This window comes from Cervus canadensis, chromosome 2 (genome assembly GCF_019320065.1).
Source record: "Cervus canadensis isolate Bull #8, Minnesota chromosome 2, ASM1932006v1, whole genome shotgun sequence".
Classification (NCBI taxonomy): domain Eukaryota; kingdom Metazoa; phylum Chordata; class Mammalia; order Artiodactyla; family Cervidae; genus Cervus; species Cervus canadensis.
The window spans coordinates 98,577,239-98,595,950 of NC_057387.1; the positions used below are offsets into that span (position 1 = coordinate 98,577,239).

Genomic DNA, 18,712 nt, shown 5'->3' on the forward strand with positions numbered 1-18,712 from the left:
AAGTATGTTTAGTGGACCAGTATATTTCAAACCCATATTGTTCAAGGGTCTACTGTACTTCTGATTCCCCTGAGCCAGCCTTTATGTTGTTATCATGTTTTCCTTTTACATGTTATAAACCTCATAATAAGCTGTTATATTTGCTTTAGACAGTCATCTTTTAAAGGCATTACAAATAAGAAAAAGCGATTTTTTAAAATTTGCCTTCCTTTTCACAGTTTCTGGAACTCTTCATTTCTTTTTGTAGTTTCAAGTTTCCATTTGGTATCATACTTCTGCCTGAAGAACTTCCATCTAACATTGCCAGCCAACTGGTGGTACAAAAAGTGAATTTTTCCAGCTTTTGTGTCTTGCAAAGTCTTTATTTTGCCTTCGTTTTTGAGAGATATTTTCATTGCATATAGAATTGACTTTTTCTTTTATTATTTTAAAGATGTCGCTTTGTTGTCTTCTAACTTGCACAGTTCTTTGAGACATCTGCTGTAATTCTGATGTTTATTTCTCTGTGCATAATCTTTTTTTTTTTTCCTCTTCCTTCAAGATGTTCACTTCATTTTTATTTTCAGCATTTGGGCTATAATGAATATAGGTGTGTGGATTTTTAATTCCTTCTGCTTGATGTTCTCTGAGATTCTTGCATCTGTGATTTGATGTGTCCTGCATTATTTTTGGAAGATTCTTGACCGTTACTACTTCAGATTTTTCTCTGCCCCATTCCTTTTCATTTCTTCTTCTGAGACCCTAATGACATGTGTTGTTACACAGTTCTTTTTTTTCTTTTTGTTACACAGTTCTTGGATGAATTTTTTTGTATTTGTTCTTGTGTGCATGCCCGCATGCATGTGTGTTAGTCTGGATAATTTCTACTGATCTATCCTCAAGATATCTGAACCTTTCCCTAATTGTGTCCCATCTTCTGATGAGCCATCTAGGGAATTTTTTATCTATGACCATGGTTTTTTGAAACCAAATCATGTTACATTTGACCCTTTCTTAGAGTTTACACATCTCTGTTGAAATTCCCCATCTTTTGCAGTTGTGCATCACTTCCCCACTGATGCAGTTGTGTACTTTTTCTACTTGTTGCTTGAACATACAGTTTTCTAAAAGTTCTTGTCTGATGTTTCTGACATCTGCGTCATTTCTCAGTGGGATTTCTGCTGATTACTTTTATCTTTTGACAGTGGGTTTTTTTTTTTTTTTCCTTCTTTTCCGTGTCTCTTGCAACTTTAGACAGTTTTAGCTACATGTGTAGAGGAATGGTTGAGATAGAGGTAAGTGGTATTTATAACTGTAAATGGACAATCATCTTTTTCCACAGGTCATTTGTGTCTGAGTTGAATTACTCTTACCAGTAGTTGAGCTGGATTTGAGTTTCGTTGTTGGTACCTTTACCTTTGGTGTACCACAGACTTTACATTCCTCCTGCAGTAGGCTCCTGTTACGTTGTGCTTGGAGACAGGCTTGGGTGCTGTAGAGTTTTCTCAGTGTTCTGCTTTCTCTTTAGGTTTTAGTTGTCTCTGCCCACCTTGCTACACATGGGGTCTCCATGCTTCTGCCCCTCCTCCATCAGTAGATTACTACTTGTTAGTCCTGCTAGGCTTGTGCTAGGGTCCAGTGGTTTTGTTTTTTTGTTTTTGGTCTTGATCCAGACTTAGTCTTACTCAGGCCCTTGGACCTTTTAGGGGGTGAGGTGTCCTTTTTCAGTGTTTTTGCCCCCTCAGCCAGATCAGTTACCTTTGTTTGTCCAGGTACATTTGAGTGGTAGTTGTGCGACCCTTTGCAAGCTGTAGTCAGCCTCCACCTCCGTGTGGCGTATTGGAGTAAAATCCTGGCCCCAGGGCAGCTTCTGACACTTGTCCCATTGTTGTTGCTGTTACTGTTCAGTCAGGTCCGACTCTCTGCAACCTCACGGGCTGCAGTATGCCAGGCTTCCCTGTTCTTCACTGGCTCCTAGAGATTTTGGAGTGTTTCATTAAGAAGAAATGGCCTGTAGGTATTTTCTTTAAAACTTGAGGCATAGTCCTGCTTATTCATGAAAGGTTACCTGTTTTGCAGATTCTTCAGGCCTCTGAGTGCATTTCCTTCTATCCAAGTTGGTTTTTCTTTCCTGCTGCATTAAGGAACCTGCATGTTCCTGCCGACTTGTGTAGCCCATGTCTTCCCATTTGGTTTTCTTTCTTACAGATTGTAGTGAGAACCTAGTTGGCTTTTATATGCTCTTGTATTGGAGCAGTGGAATTTTTTTATTTACAACTTTTTAAACTCATTAAAAAAGTGATAACATATGTGCCTTGTAGATCATTTGAACATGATAGAAAAGCAAAAGGAGGAAAATAATCTTCACTTATAGTTCCGTGTAGAATAACTCCTAGCATTTTGCATTCTGCCTTGTTTCTAAGAATAAATAAATTAGCTAATAAATACATACCACAATTCACTATGCGTATAATTTTTTATTTGGTATTTAACATTAATCATAGACATCTTCCTGCATCATTAAAATATCTTACTAAACATTTAAAAAGGGACATATACTCCATTATTCGGAGTTTTGTAAGGTTAACTGGAACTGTCTTTTCCAATAACTGTTTCCCTTTGCAGCATTCATAATTTGAAAATCAGAAAGATTTAAATTTGAAGCTCATTTAAAAAGATTATTCCATTTGTAATGATATGTCAGCATATAGCGATATTTAGGTTGCTGATTCTGTTTTTAAAGGAGGGTTTTGGTTTTTGGATTCCAGTGACCCTATAGCTTTTCTTTTTTAATTTCAGAATTCCATCCGACATAATCTGTCCCTGAACAAATGTTTCCTTAAAGTGCCTCGATCCAAGGATGACCCTGGAAAGGTAGGATTCATTTTCTTAAGATAAAATAATTGGATTCCTCATTGTATCTGTTGGCATATTTGAATCTGAGTTATACCTATTATATAAAGAAAAATAATTGGGATGAAAGCTTCAGGACCTTGTCTAGTTCATTGATAAGAAACCTTTGTGAAATAGCAAGTCCTCCTTTACCCTGTGCTCCCTATTCTACCTCACCTCGCCTTACCCTATTTTAGTTTGTATGCTTCAAGGAAACAGCAGACAGGAAGAGATTTCTTTTTAAGCAGTAAGAAGCTAGCTAGCTACTGTAGAGCTGGTCGTCTGTTCCAGGTTGCTGTTTCTAATCTAGTTTTTGTTTGGTTATTTTTTTAAGCGTTATGTTTTAAATTAAACATGACTTTTGAATTTCTTGTTGGAACTGCAATTTATTGTTGCATATAAGAAGTGAATTTGGGGCAAGGGGGAAAGAAGTGAATCTGTATGTAATTGGCTAGTGGAAGTAATTCTTACCCTGAAGTAAAATTTTTCTCTGTTTTATCCTTGTTTTCTTAGTTGCCGTTTTTTCCTCTTCATTCCATTTATCTTGTGCCATTGTTGCATTTTTTAGTATTTTATTTGCAGAAACTTCCTTTTTTTGAGTTTCAAACTGTATCAACTGAATTGTGGCCTGAACTTGGTACTAGTTGTTTGGTTTCTAAAGCTCAGAGTACTTGGACCATTTTTCGTTGTCATGATAAATTGGTAGATCAGGACTTTTGAGGTAGTCTATCTGTTGGTAAGCACACATTCTTTTTTGGTTGGTTAGACTCCTTGTCACCTTCTTCAGGCTACTGTCCCTGAAAGAATTTTTCCAAAATGTAAGCCTGATCTGTTATCGCACTGTTTTTAAAAGCACTCTCCACTGTCCTGCAGATGTTTCTTATATCCTTTACTAGTTTTTCCTTAATCTTCCTTTCTAGCTATGATTTCACCTTATTCAAGATCCATTGTGAGGGACTACTTGAAGTTTGCCAGACATACCTTTCATATAGTTTTCTCCTGTTGCACAAACTCCCTCACTTGTCTTCATACTCCTTGTTTTTTAAGATTGAGCTGCAACATTACCCTGTGGAGTTTTTTTGTTTTCACATACTTCAGTTGAGTTTGTTGTTCCACCTTTTGAGTTTCTGTTACTTTGTCATCACTATAGTAGCTTCTAACTGATTTCTCTATCCTAGGGCTTACTATCTCCAGTATATAGTAGCCAGCCATCTTTCAAAAATGGTCATATGGTCTGTTTAAAAATCTTCATTGGTTTATTTACTGCCTTTAGGTTAAAGTCTAAATGTGAAGAGGATGGGGATAGTTTGTATATAGTTCACTTTTTTAGCCCCAGTTGCTTGCACAGTGTCTGGTGGCACTGAGGAGACGCTCCTGTTGAGTGAATGAATGTAAAGCTGACCCCTGAACAATGCATGGGTTAGAGGCATTGACCCTCTGCCAAGTATAATTTATAGTTAGCCCTTGGTATACATGGTTTCTGTGAATCCAGAGTTTCACATCTCCCAGATTCAACCAACTACAGTTATGTAGTATTGTATTTAATATTGAAAAAATGTGTGTATAAATGGACCTGTTCAGTTCAAACCTGTGTCGTTAACTGTATTGTATCCTCTGCTAGACTGTTGATTTCTTGAGGTTAGGACATGGAGAGTTGTTCATCACAACTATGAAGCAGGTACTCTTAAATAATGAATGTTTAATGGTATCTTCTATGATCTGCCCCATCTAGTTGGTTCTCAGTGAGATTGAATAAATTATTGTAATAGTCTTGTTTGACACAATTTACTGTTTGTGTTCATAACTCTCTAAGGTTGTGAATAAAAATTGGTAAAATTTTTCTTAGCTTTGAAGCAGGCTTATTATAAAAGAAGAGGAATTACTACTTTTATTTGCTTCATTACAGTTTCTGATGAGTAGTGAGGGTATATGAATCTGACTAAAAGTCTTCTTAATAGAGTTTTGAGATTATCTGTGTTATTAGAGTTCTATGAAGCTAGTAATTGCAATCAGATTTAATTTTAAATGAGATTTAAATCATTAAAAAATAAAAAACCAACACCCATGAATGCTTAACTATATTATGTACTAAATTTTAACCATTTGGAGATTTATTTAATAAAATCTTGCGCTGTTAGCTTTTCTTTTGTGCAGAACTTAAAAGCTTTTCTCCACTTTTAATTAAATAATATCTTGGGGGTATGGCAGGTGATTAAGTAATACCATGTTATTCTTTGCCACTGTTCTTTTTGAATCAGGATTGTCTTACTATTATGCAACCAAAACAGTACAGAAATAAATTGAATCCTGGTAGTTTAATAAAAACTTTTTAACTTTTAGCAGTAGTCTTTTTAAAGTTTTGTTTTTATCAAATACATCATTTGGAGAAGGAAATGGCAACCCACTCCAGTTTTTTGCCTGGAGAATCCCGTGGACAGGGGTTGCAAAGAGTCGGACACAACTGAGCAACTAACACACACAAATACATCATTGTTCTTGTTGATTTTAGTCATTGTAGTAAAATATACATTTGATACAATAAATATACATTTGATAGTATATTTATACTAATAGTCATTTTTATTTTCAGTCTCAAGGTGAGATTTAAGTACCAGTTGTTCTTAATTGATTTTGGTCAGAAGTAAATGTTGTAAATCTCATAAAGTACATTTATATGAATAAAATCATTTTAGTTTTTAATATCAAAGTAAGATTTTTTTTAAACTAAGTTCTGTTGCTTAAAACAGTTTTGAAAACCTTAGATTTAGCCCGTTTTGTAGAAGAGGAACTAAGGTCCATAAATGAGGAATGACTCGCCCAAGTTCAGTGTGGAATTAGAACCCAGGTGTATTGGCTAGACTTACTTGCAAGTCACAGGAACCTATTACAGGCTAACTTAAGGGAGAATATATCTGCAGGAGGGACTGGAATGGGAGCCAGATTCTTCAGTTGTATCACTGGGGATGTCTCTTTATATCTGTTAGTTCTACTAGCTTCTCTCATGGCTTCATTTTTAGCCAAATTTGTGGCAGAGATGGCTGTCAGCAGCTTCTGGCACATATTCACTTAGTTTAGTAACCCTTAGCAGTGTTTGGTGCCCACCCCACCAAATCCCTGGGGTACAGCAAACATCTTAGAATGAATGCCCAACAAGGAGAATACACTTGGTTTCTTGGTTCCTACTGAGTGAGGGAGTGAAGTCGCTCAGTCGTGTCTGACTCTTTGTGACCCCGTGGACTGTAGCCTACCAGGCTCCTCCATCTATGGGATTTACCATGCAAGAATACTGGAGTGGGTTGCCATTTCCTCCTCCAGGGAATCTTCCCAACCCAGGGATCAAACCCTGGTCTCCCGCACTGCAGGCAGACGCTTTACCCTTCGGGCCACGAGGGAAGCCCTCTTGGTTCCTATTACTGGTGCCTTTTCCATTCTACCAGTCAGTCTTCCTTGAAAGGGAAGCCAAGATGTTAGTTAAGTTTTGGTATTTATGAATTGTTTTTTTCTTTTTGTATTACAGTGTTTCCTGGCATTTGAGGAGCTTTCCCAAAACCACCCTCACCACAGTGGGAGAAAACCATTGAGCCAAGGTGGGGTGGGAATAGTTTTTGGTCTTGGGTAGTGGGTGTATTTTAGCCCCTTAGAATTTGCAAGCTGCTGTCATGATCCAGATGGGTCCAAGAGGTCGAGGTAGAAGTAGCTCATACAGCTTCTTTCCCATAATTCTGTGGTGTATAACTGTTCAGTGTATCACTAGAGCAGTATAGTGACCAACTTGAAAAGTTCTTGTTGAATTACAGGTGCTTTTATATGACTATTTATTACTGACTCAATCCTTATTTTCTAGTAATTTTTGTTATAAAAGCCCTTAATATTTGATACTCTCCCAATATACCCTAATGGTCTGAAATCCATTTTTCTTAGTTCCCTGAAACTAAATGCAAACAGCTACTTTATTGCTCTCTTTATAAGGAAATACAAACAAAATGAAATTGTATTTTGCATCCATAACTCTGCTGCCTTTTTTGGGACAGATTTCTGTTTTGTTTCCCCTGATGACAGCCCTGTTTCTACATCCTGTAATCGATCTCTTTTTTTTTTTAAAATTCCTGTCTTTTATCTCCTCGCTTACCATTAGCTTTGTATTTTTGTCTGTTTTTTAATCTAATTTTTCGTCAAAAGTCTTCTCATTCTGCAGTTGACACATGCGTCTTTATTTTAGAAATAAGTATTTTTGCTCACATTATGAAAAGACAAATTCTATCCGCTAAATTTTTTTTAAAAATTAGAGTTCTCTTTTTTGCTTTCCAGCCTAATCTTTTCTCAACCTTGTTTCTTCTTCTCTAACTCAGGAAAATGATACTTTGACTTTAAAGGAGATAAAAGATTATAAAAGGTAGTTTCAGCAATTGTATAATTAATAGCAGGAGTGGGCTCTAGGAGAAATGAGATGATAATTAAGTTTAAGGCCCCATGAAGGCCACCTGCCTGGCGTGGGAGAGACAATTGCAATGAATTCATTGTAAGAAGAGTTCTTTGTTTTTTGGTTGCTTTTTCTTACCTGGATTGGGGAGGATGTAAAATGCTCAACGGCTGTGGAGATTGGGGATCTCCTGGTTCGTAAAGAAACAGCAAACTTACTACTAGAGAGTTAATTTTTAAAAGTTCTGAGATGGTGATTATTTTCTACTCCTATCCTCTGTCATAGTATAGGAGACCATAACATAGTTGACAGATTGCTTTTGTTCAAAGTGTTTTCTTTTCTTTTTGACCATGTTAGTACTGTATTGTAATTTATTTGTAAATTGTCTCTTATTTATTGGTATTCTGTTTGGGTCATTTCATTTGTAAAATGTTTTAGAAAAACTGGAAAGGTTTGAGAGAACATAAGATACAGCCTTAAGTGATAAACTGTGTTGCTAGAATTATAGGTATGTACCTTGAAGAAGGAAGATGGTATAATTTTTACACTAGCCTTAAAATAGATGCATGATTTTTATGAGAAAGAAGTTGACCTCTTATCTGTGTCTTTGAATAAAACCAAACACGAAGTGGAATTTAAAGATAGGCAAAAGTTTTTTTGGACAAAAATAAGGACGTTATGTTTATTGGAGTGAAAAAAAAAAACAAACCAGGGTTCCCAAAGAAGGCTTTAGAGTTTGCCACTTTTAAAGCACCTCAAGGAGAGAAGAAATTATCAACCTTCATAGTAGCTTTAACTCATGATAACCAGTTGAAGACTGAGAACAGGACTTGATCAGGTTTAGCTGAGGGACCCATCAGAACACAGTTGAGATAGAATGAGGAATTAAGGGAATTAATGTAAGTCGCAAAGAGTTGGACACGACTGGGTGACTGAACTGAACTGAACTGAATGTCAGCACTAACATGAAGTCAGGAGTGAAGAAAATGCATTGGTGCCAAGGGTGCATGTTTAGGCAAAAGTGAATTATGAATGTGAGAAAGTCCCTTAGACAAACCAAGGTTAGAAAGCCCAGAGTAAGCGTTGAGAGGGGCATTCAGAGAGGCTTTGAAAGATTGGGATAGAGAGGTGAGGGTCTGATTCAGAGAGATAGCACTGCAGAAACAGAAGTGCTGGCATACAACGCTGACAAGACACTATGAGTCAAAACAGTTTAGTTAAGAACTGCATTTTATTTGCACATACATTATTCTCTGTTCTCTTCTTAGGAGCAGGATATAGCATTTTGTTGGTGGTGGTCTCCTTTCCATATCTACTTTTTAAAAAAAAAATTGTTTTGCCGTCAGATTAATTTTTTAATTGCCCCTTGGTAGTCAGCACCACCTTGTCCCCCACCCCAAGCCCTGGCAGCTAACCACTGATCTATTTTCTGTTCTTATAATTTTGCTTTTTCCAGATATTCAAATAAGTAGGACTCATTCAGTAGGAGGCCTTTTGAGTCTAGCTTCTTTCACTTAGCATAATGCTTTCGAGATCCATCTTTGTTGTTTGGAGTATCAGCAGTTCTCTTTTGTTTCATATAGCCGGTCTTAGGGATTTGCCACAGTTCAATCACCATTTGAAGAACATCTGGGTTATTGCCAGTCATAAGTTCATTTGAATGTGAAGTTTTCTTTTAGACTTAGATACAGTAATTAACTTGATAAATTTAAGACACAAGACAATGTTGAAGTTAACCTGAACTAGTAATGTATATGTAATAATTATATTATTATATGTGAGTTACTCAGTTCAGTTCAGTTGCTCAGTTGTGTCCAACTCTTTGCGACCTCATGGACTGCAGCACGCCAGGCCTCCCTGTCCATCACCAACTCCCGGAGTTTACTCAAACTCATGTCCTTTGAGTCAGTGATGCCATCCAAATATCTCATCCTATATCGTCCCCTTTTCTCCTGCCTTCAATCTTTCCCAGCCTCAGGGTCTTTTCAAATGAGTCAACTCTTCACATCAGGTGGCCAAAGTATTGGAGTATCAGCTTTAGCATCAGTCCTTGCAGTGAATATTTAGGACTGACTTCCTTTAGGAAGGACTGGTTGGATCTCCTTGCAGTCCAAGAGACTCCCAAGAGTCTTCTGCAGCACCACAGTTTAAAAGCATCAGTTCTTCAGTGCTCAGCTTTCTTTATAGTCCAACTCTGATATACATACATGACTCCTGGAAAAACCATAGCCTTCACTAGACGGACATTTGTTGGCAAAGTAATGTCTCTGCTTTTTAATGTGCTTTCTAGGTTGGTCATAACTTTTCTTCCAAGGAGTAAGCGTCTTTTTATTTCATGGCTGCAGTCACCACCTGCAGTGATTCTGGAGCCCCCGCAAAAAGTGTCTGCCACTGTTTCCCCATCTATTTGCTATGAAGTGATGGGACTGGATGCCATGATCTTAGTTTTCTAAATGTTGAGCTTTAAGCCAACTTTTTCACTCTCCTCTTTCACTTTCATCAAGAGGCTCTTTAGTTGTTCACTTCCTTCCATAAGAGTGGTGTCATCTGCATATCTGAGGTTATTGATATTTCTCCCGGCAATCTTGATTACAGCTTGTGCTTTATCCAGTCCAGTGTTTCTCATGATGTACTCTGCATATAAGTTAAGTAAGCAGGGTGACAGTATACAGCCTTGATGTACTCCTTTTCCTATTTGGAACCAGTCTGTTGTTCCATGTCCAGTTCTAACTGTTGCTTCTTGACCTGCATACAGATTTCTCAAGAGGCAGGTCAGGTGGTCTGGGATTCCCATCTCTTTCAGAATTTTCCACAGTTTATTGTGATCCACGTAGTCAAAGGCTTTGGCATAGTCAATAAAGCAGAAATAGATGTTTTTCTGGAACTGTCTGTCTTTTTCGATGATCCAGCAGATATTGGCAATTTGATCTCTGGTTCCTCTGCCTTTTCTAAAACCAGCTTGACCATCTGAAGTTCACAGTTCACGTATTGTTGAAGCCTGGCTTGGGAGAAATTTGAGCATTACTTTACTAGCACGTGAGATGAGTGCAATGGTGCAGTAGTTTGAGCATTCTTTGGCATTGCCTTTCTTTGGGATTGGAAGGAAAAGTGACCTTTTCCAGTCCTGTGGCCACTGCCGAGTTTTCCAAATTTGCTGGCATATTGAGTGCAACACTTCTATAGCATCATCCTTTAGAATTTGAAATAGCTCAACTGGAATTCCATCACCTCCACTAGCTTTGTAGTGATGCTTTCTAAGGCCCACTTGACTTCACATTCCAGGATGTCTGGCTCTAGGTGAGTGATCACACCATCGTGATTATCTGGGTCATGAAGATCTTTTTTGTACAGTTCTTCTGTGTATTCTTGCCACCTCTTCTTAATATCTTCTGCTTCTGTTAGGTTCATACCATTTTTGTCCTTTATTGACCCCATCTTTGCATGAAATGTTCCCTTGGTATCTCTAATTTTCTTGGAGAGATCTCTGGTCTTCCCCATTCTATTGTTGTCCTCTATTTCTTTGCACTGATCACTGAGGAAGGCTTTCTTATCTCTCCTTGCTATTTGAAACTCTGCATTCACATGGGTATATCTTTCCTTTTCTCCTTTGCTTTTCACTTCGCTTCTTTTCACAGCTATTTGTAAGGCCTCCTCATTTTGCTTTTTGGCATTTCTTTTCCTTGGGGGTGGTCTTGATCCCTGTCTCCTGTACAATGTCACAAACCTCCGTCCATAGTTCATTAGGCACTCTGTCTATCAGATCTGCTCCCTTAAATCTATTTCTCACTTCCACTGTATAATGGTAAGAGATTTGATTTAGGTCATAACCTGAATGCTTTTTGGTTTTTCCTACTTTCTTCAATTTAAGTCTGAATTTGGCAATAAGGAGCTCATGATCTGAGCCACAGACAGCTCCCGGTCTTGTTTTTGCTGACTGTATAGAGCTTCTCCATCTTTGGCTGCAAAGAATATAATCAGTCTGATTTCAGTGTTGACCATCTGATAATGTCCATGTGTAGAGTCGTCTTTTGTGTTGTTGGAAGAGTGTGTTTGCTGTGACCAGCGCATTCTATTGGCAGAACTCTATTAGCCTTTGCCCTGCTTTATTCTGTACTCCAAGGCCACATTTGCCTGTTACTCCAGGTGTTTCTTGACTTCCTACTTTTGCATTCCAGTCCCCTATAATGAAAAGGACATCTTTTTTGGGTGTTAGTTCTAAAAGGTCTTGTAGGTCTTCGTAGAACCGTTCAACTTCAGCTTCTTCAGCATTACTGGTCGGGGCATAGACTTGGATTACCGTGATATTGAATGGTTTGCCTTGGAAACGAACAGTGATCATTCTGTCATTTTTGAGATCGCATTCAAGTACTGCATTTCGGACTCTTTTGTTGACTATGAGGGCTACTCCCATTTCTTCCTAGGGATTCTTGCCCACAGTAGTAGATATAGTGGTCATCTGAGTTAAATTCACCCATTCGAGTCCACTTTAGTTCGCTGATTCCTAAAATGTCGACATTCACTCTTGCCATCTCCTGTTTGACCACTTCCAATTTGTCTTGATTCATGGATCTAACATTCCAGGTGCTTATTTAATATTGCTCTTTACAGCATTGGACTTTACTTCCATCGCCAATCACATCCACAGCTGGGTGTTGTTTTTGCCTTGGCTCTGTCTCTTCATTCTTTCTGGAGTTACTTCTCCACTGATCTCCAGTAGCTAATTGGGCATGTACTGACCTGGGGAGTTCATCTTTCAGTGCCCTAACTTTTTGCCTTTTCATACTGTTCATGGGGTTCTCAAGGCAAGAATACTGAAGTGGTTTGCCATTCCCTTTTCTAGTGGACCACATTTTGTCAGAACTCTCACCATAACCCATCCGTCTTTGGTGGCCCTACTCGGCATGGCTCATAGTTTCATTGAGTTAGGCAAGGCTGTGGTCTATGTGATTATTTTTTGTGATTGTGATTTTAAGTCTGTGTGCCCTCTGGTGGAGAAGGATAAGAGGCTTATAGAAGCTTCCTGATAAGAGAGACTGACTGGGGGGGAAACTGGGTCTTGTTCTGATTGGTGGGGCCATGCTCAGTAAATCTTTAAGCCAATTTTCTGTTGATGGGTGGAGCTGTGTTCCTTCCCTGTATTTACCTGGGGCCAAACTATGGTGGAGGTGATGAAGATAATGGTGACCTTCAAAAGATCCCATGCATGCACTGCTGCTCTCACGGCCCTGAACCCTGCAGCAGGCCACCACCGACCCACGCCTCCACTGGAGACTCCTGGACCCTCACAGGCAAGTCTGGGTCAGTCTCTTGTGGGGTCACTGCTCCTTTTTCCTGGCTTCTGGTGCACACAAGGTTCTGTTTGTGCCCTCCGAAAGTCTATTTCCCAGGTTATGCAAGTTCTGACAGCTCTGTGGTGGGGTTAGTGGCGATCTCCTCCAAGAGGGCTTATCCCATACCCAAGTCGGCTGCACCCACAGCCCCCGTCCCTGTGGCAGTCCACTGCTGACCCGTACCTCCACAGGAGATGCCCAGACACAGTTCTGCTCAGTCTCTGTGGGTTACAGGAAGCATTATATGACTTATATATGTGTATATATGTAAATACATGTGAGCTCTCAGAAATCAATTGTGGCATAGTAAAACCTTATTTATCTACAACTTAATTTCTAAAAGGATTAGGTTAATCCTTTTAGATTAACTGATGATTTAAAAACAAGATATAGTGGACTATTAATAAAGAATAGAATATATGGTTTTAAGTATCCTTAACACTTAGAGAAACCATTTGCTATACTACAGTCAGTGTGCTAATTACATATTATTTTTAATTTGTTAAAAGTGAATTCCTTAATAACCTTTTCTGAACATCACTTAGATAATTTGATAATCAGTGTAAAAGCAATAGAAGACTGTATTTGTTCAATTAGAATGTTCCAGAGGCCTGAGCTGGCATTGGAATAATTTTTGTCCATACATTCACTCCACCAGTTAGCCAGCCAAGGTTTCTGCCTTTGAGTGTCTGCTGTGTGTTTGACTGTTGATAGCCTATTTTTATTGTCTGAGTAGAGTGGTTATTTAACTTCTTGCCCAAAAAAGAACTTCTTTTCTTAATTGTGCTTAGTAAATAGGTATAAACTCAGACTGAACCTGGCAGGCTGTTCCTGGACCTGTCTCTATGACACATGAAGATGCTGTGCCCCAGTGTTGTGGGCAGCTGCGCAGGAGCAGCGTCCCAGGGTGATGGAGAGTTTAAAAAAAAAACAACAAACCCTTTAAAATTGGATTGTTAAATTTAAACTGGGATAGGAAAAAACACTGAGACACACAGTGTGGAGGCAAAGAAAGGGACAAAAAGGGTTCATTACTGTGTCTGAGTCTCTTGAAATGGTGTGCACTGAGAGCAGAGGAAGGGCAGAAAACAGTCTGTGATGATTCAGTTTACCAGTGAGCAATGTCTACATGATAATATAGTAAAACATAGAACTTACAGATTTGGCCATTTGGGATGGCTATTATTTATGATAGGGACTGCTTTCCCCAGGAATATGAGATTAATATTAACTTCTTGTATTTATTTATATTTAATCAGATAATGGCATTGTTATTAGTCTATTTTAATCTGAGGGCCATTAAAGAATGGTCATATCTGTGTGTAATAGAGCAGGGAACTTTGTTGACATAAACTTTCAGTCAGAAATTATTGGAATAAGTAACATATATGTTATTTGAAGTGGTAAATATTTTGTAATAATGAAAATAAAGGCATTTAAGTCCATTGTTCATCTCTGACACATCTTTATTTTGATGAATTTTCTATACTTTGATTTTCTTAGTTTTCCTACTGTATTTATTATTGGTTGGATCATTTCTATTGACGAATGTTGGCTAGTTTTCAATTGGGTACCACATTTCCCCCCCTACCTCTAGAATTATTCTTTGTTTTAGGATATCTTGAATTTGGCAAGTGATTCAGTTTTGGAAGATGTGTTCAGAGCTGGACAATTCTAGTTTGTGATCTTTCTTTGGGATTTTGTAGACTAAGACCTTGGAGTCTTCTCTGCCAGGAAAGAGACCATTAACTTGCTGTATTAGAATTGTTGAAACAAATAAATAATAATGTCTACATCTGTATATTGCTTTACAGACGAGAGAACTAATTTAACATGCATTATCTTAATCTTTAAAACAAATTTGCAGTTGAGTCTCACTTTTAGATAGTGATCTTTAAGTCCATAGTAGATTTTTCCATAACAGATTAGTTCACACAAATCTCACATGATAGAACATCACATAAATGGAAATCATTTGGTATATACTTTGTTTATGTCAGACTTCCTTCATTCAGCCTAGTGTCTGGGATGCTATTGCATGTGTCATTTTGCTTGTTTGTTATTGTTAAGTAGTATTTCATTGTATGAATATACCATAGTTTTTTTGTCTGTTTATCTGTTAGTGGACATCTGGATTGTTTTCAGTTTGGAATTACTTTGAGCAAGATTTTATGCAAGTTTTCTGTGGACATAGTCTTTTGTTTTTCTTGAATAATGGAAAAATTGTTGTGTCAAAGGGCAGATGGAGCATTAACTTAATAAGAAACTGCCAAATCTTCCAAAGTGGTTGCGTATTTTACATTCCTAATAGCAAGGCATGTGAGTTCCAGTTGCTCCATATCCTGACCAACAGTTGGTATTACCTGTCTTTTTTTTAAATTAATTTTTATTGGCATTTAGTTGATTTACAGTGGTGTGTTGGGTTGTGTTATACAGCAAAGTGAATCAGTTATACATATACATATATCCACTCTTTTTAAGATTATTTTTCCATGTAGGTCATTACAAAGTGTTGAGTAGAGTTTCCCCTATCTTTTTAGTTTTAGTCATTTTAGAAGATAAGATATAGTGTCTCATTATGGTTTTAATTTTCCTGATGACCATTGATTTTGAGTATCTTTTTATGTACTTGTCATTTGTGTATCTTCTCCTCTGAAAGTTCTTTTAAAACTTTTTCCATGTTTTCTTATAAAATTTGGGTGTCATTATTAGAGTTCAAAGAGTTTTATATATATTCTAGATATGTCTTTTCCTGGATTTATATTATGTAAACATTTTTTCAAACTGTGGTTTGCCTTTTTGTTTTCATAATAATGTCTTAAGAAAGAGCAGAAGTTTTAGATTGATAAAGTCTAATTTATTTTTAGTTTAATGATTAACAACTTGTGTGTTCTGTCCAGAAAATCGACCAAGGTCATAAATATTTTGTCTTCTGCTGGTTTTATATGTTTAATTTTAACATTTAGGTATATGATTCATTTCAAAATAATATTTATGTATGAAATGTTTAATCTTCCTGTTGAATTTTTGTTTATCTTTATGAAATATTCTTAATTTCTTCAAATATTCTGTCTTGAAACTTCATCTGATATTAATATAATTACTACAGCTTTCTTATGCACCTTCATGGTATTTATTTTTCTAGTATATATTTTGCTTTATTCTATAAATGTCTTTGTATTTAAAGTGTGTGTCTTATAAACAGCATGTAGATACTGACTCTTGCTTCTTAAATTCAGTCTAACAATCTCTGCCTTCTAATTGGAGTGCTTAGTCTGCCTTTCCCTGGAGTAGGAAATGGCAGAATCCCATGGACAGAGGAGCCTGGCAGATTGCAGTCCATGGTGTTACAAACAACAACTGTAGCAACTTAGCACACATGCAGTCTGTAGTTAATACATCACTGGTTTAGTTGCTCTGTTTTTCTTTTGTTTCTGTGTTGCTTCATTTTTGCAATCTTTCTGGCTAATCAAATATAATATTGTATTTTGTTTAGTGACTGCTTAGCTATATGCTCTTTTTAAATTTTTTAGTAGTCATTCTAGAGCTTAACAGTATGTACTGTTAACTTATCAAAATCTATTTGGAAGTAATAGACCACTTTTTACTTTACACCTCATACTTCACATCGCTTACTACTTACCTCTTCCCATCCGTTTCACAAGTTTATGTAATAACCTTACAACATTTAAATTGCATTTATCTACCCATTCCTTTCTTTGTGCTGTTGTCACATCTTGTATGTCAGTTTGCATCATAAATCCCACCTTAATGTTTGTTTTATTTTTTGTAATGTTAGTTGTGTTTTGAGGAAATTATGTTGAAGAAGATATTTGCCTAGTTATTTATCTTTTCTGATGTTCTTTTCTATAAATCCAATTTTCAATCTTGTATTTTTCCTCTTTAGCCTAACAACATCTGTTGACATTTCTTGTATAGAACCATAGGCAACACATTTTGTAGACATTTGTTTACTAGAAAAGCGTTTATTTCATTCTCATACTTTTTTGGAGTGTGGAATTGAGTTTTTTGGGGGGTAGTTTTCCCCACCTTCCAGAACTTTGAAGACATTCCATTATCTTTGGCCTCCATTGTTTCTGGAGAAGAATCAGCTGTCATTTATATATTTATATCTCTGTAACTTGCCCTACCTCAACTTCACCTCCTCTGTAGTAGCTTTTAAGAATTTTTTTTTAGATTTAAATAGTCTGACTGATGTGCCTTAGTGTGGTTTTCTTTATTCTGCTTGGGATTGCTAATCTGGGTCAATAAAGGGTTTTCATTCAAATTTGTGGTATTTTTGGTCATTGTTTCTTTAAGAAAAATGCATGGTTCCAATTTCTCTCCTTTGCTTTTAGTATCCAATTAAAATATGATAGACTGACAATTGTTTTGTAGACCATTGTAGATCATTGCTTTCTTTATTCATTTTCCTTTGTTTTTTTCCTTTTTGTTCCTTATATTGGGCCATTTTTACTGATCTGTCTTCAAGATCTCTGGCTCACTGACTTTATTCTGTCATATCTGGTGAACATTTTAATCAATGGACATTCTGATTCTTGAATTTTCATTTGATCCTTTTTGATGAAATGAGTTTAACCGTTTGCTTTGATGCTAGACTATTAGGGCTTCTGTGTTGTCTCCAGCCAGTTTGTAGACATGAAACATGACTATGAGCTTTTGTTTCACTGTAAATTTTTATATTAAGAAGGTGAAAGTGAAGTTGCTCAGTCGTGTCCGACTCTTTGTGACCCCATGGACTGTAGCCTACCAGGCTCCTTTGTCTTTGGGATTTTCCAGGCAAGAGTATTGGAATAGGTTACCATTTCCTTCTCTCGGAGATCTTCGCAACCCAGGGACTGAACCCGGGTGTCCCGCATTGTAGGCAGATGCTTTACCATCTGAGCCACCAGGGAAGTCCCTTATTAAGAAGGTATGTAATACTGTCTTGATCTATACAGGGTTTAGGAACCCCCTGAATCTAATTCATTCTGTTTTTGATTCCTTACATCATCTTTGATGTTTTGAGATCCTGTTTTTTTCTATGAAAGTAGGTATTGAGTTGGCCAAAAAGTTCATTTGGGTTTTTCTGTAACATCTTAAGGGAAACCTGAACACACTTTTTGGCCAAGCCAATGATTAGAGTAAATGAGATTTAAAAAATATTTTAATGATAAATCATCTGGATTACTGTGTCACCTCCAATTGATCTCCTTCTTCTAATCTCTGCTTACCTTTGCTTCATCTATTACATTGCTGCTTTAAGGTGTGGTGCAGAAATAAACATGCAAATCTACCTCTTAACCACATTTTCAATTCTAGCCCTCAGCTTCCTATCCCTGAACTTTATGCTGATGCCATACTGCACCATTTTTCTTGGATTTATGATGTCATATTTGCCCATACTGTTCATTGTATCTAAGCAGTCTTTCTATTTTACTCATTCTTTAATGCCCAGCTCAGATGTCAGCATTATCTGAAAGGAGGTAACCTTCCTTTTTCTGTTTCACCTTTTCCCTTCTTCTTTCCCTTCTTTTTTTCCTCCCTTCCTATTTTCACCTCTTTTTTCTTTTTATTACCATAGTTCTTTGAACATACCACTATTACAGTTCCTGAATGATGTAGCTATCTGTATTTTGATCTGCTCCACCCAGTTGTGAGTTTTTTGTTGACAAGGCTTGTGTGTTTTTCCTTTTCATAGGCCCATAGCAGCTAACATAATATTTGATGCATAGTAGATGATTAATAAATGTTTATCGCAAAGAGTGATGTTTGTTTTTTCCTAGTTAACTAAGAAGTAGCTGTTCTAGTCTTCTCAAGGAAACTTTTCTAATTGTACATTAATTCTCTTGCTGTTTTTTTTAAATTGGAGTTATAATTGCTTTCCAGCGATGTGTTGGTTTCTGCCCTCCATCAGCATGAATCAGCCATGGGTATACACACGACCCCTTCCTCTTGGACCTCCCTCCCATCTCCTACCCCATCCCACCCATCTAGGTTGTCACAGAGCACCAGGTTGAGCCCCCTGCATCATACAGCAAATTCGCACTGGCTGTCTGTTTTACATATGGCAGTGTAGATGTTTTCATGC

At 37.2% G+C, this 18,712-nt stretch overlaps 1 protein-coding gene across 4 annotated transcripts in view; it reads left to right on the forward strand.

The window, feature by feature from the left end:
- FOXJ3 (forkhead box J3) overlaps positions 1-18,712 on the forward strand; it is a 141,152-nt gene that overhangs the window by 54,077 nt on the left and 68,363 nt on the right. For all 4 annotated transcript variants that reach the window (XM_043461694.1, XM_043461693.1, XM_043461696.1 and 1 more), the window contains exon 4: positions 2,779-2,853. In XM_043461694.1, coding sequence (XP_043317629.1) covers positions 2,779-2,853 — 75 coding nt within the window. The remainder of the gene's footprint in view (positions 1-2,778; positions 2,854-18,712) is intronic.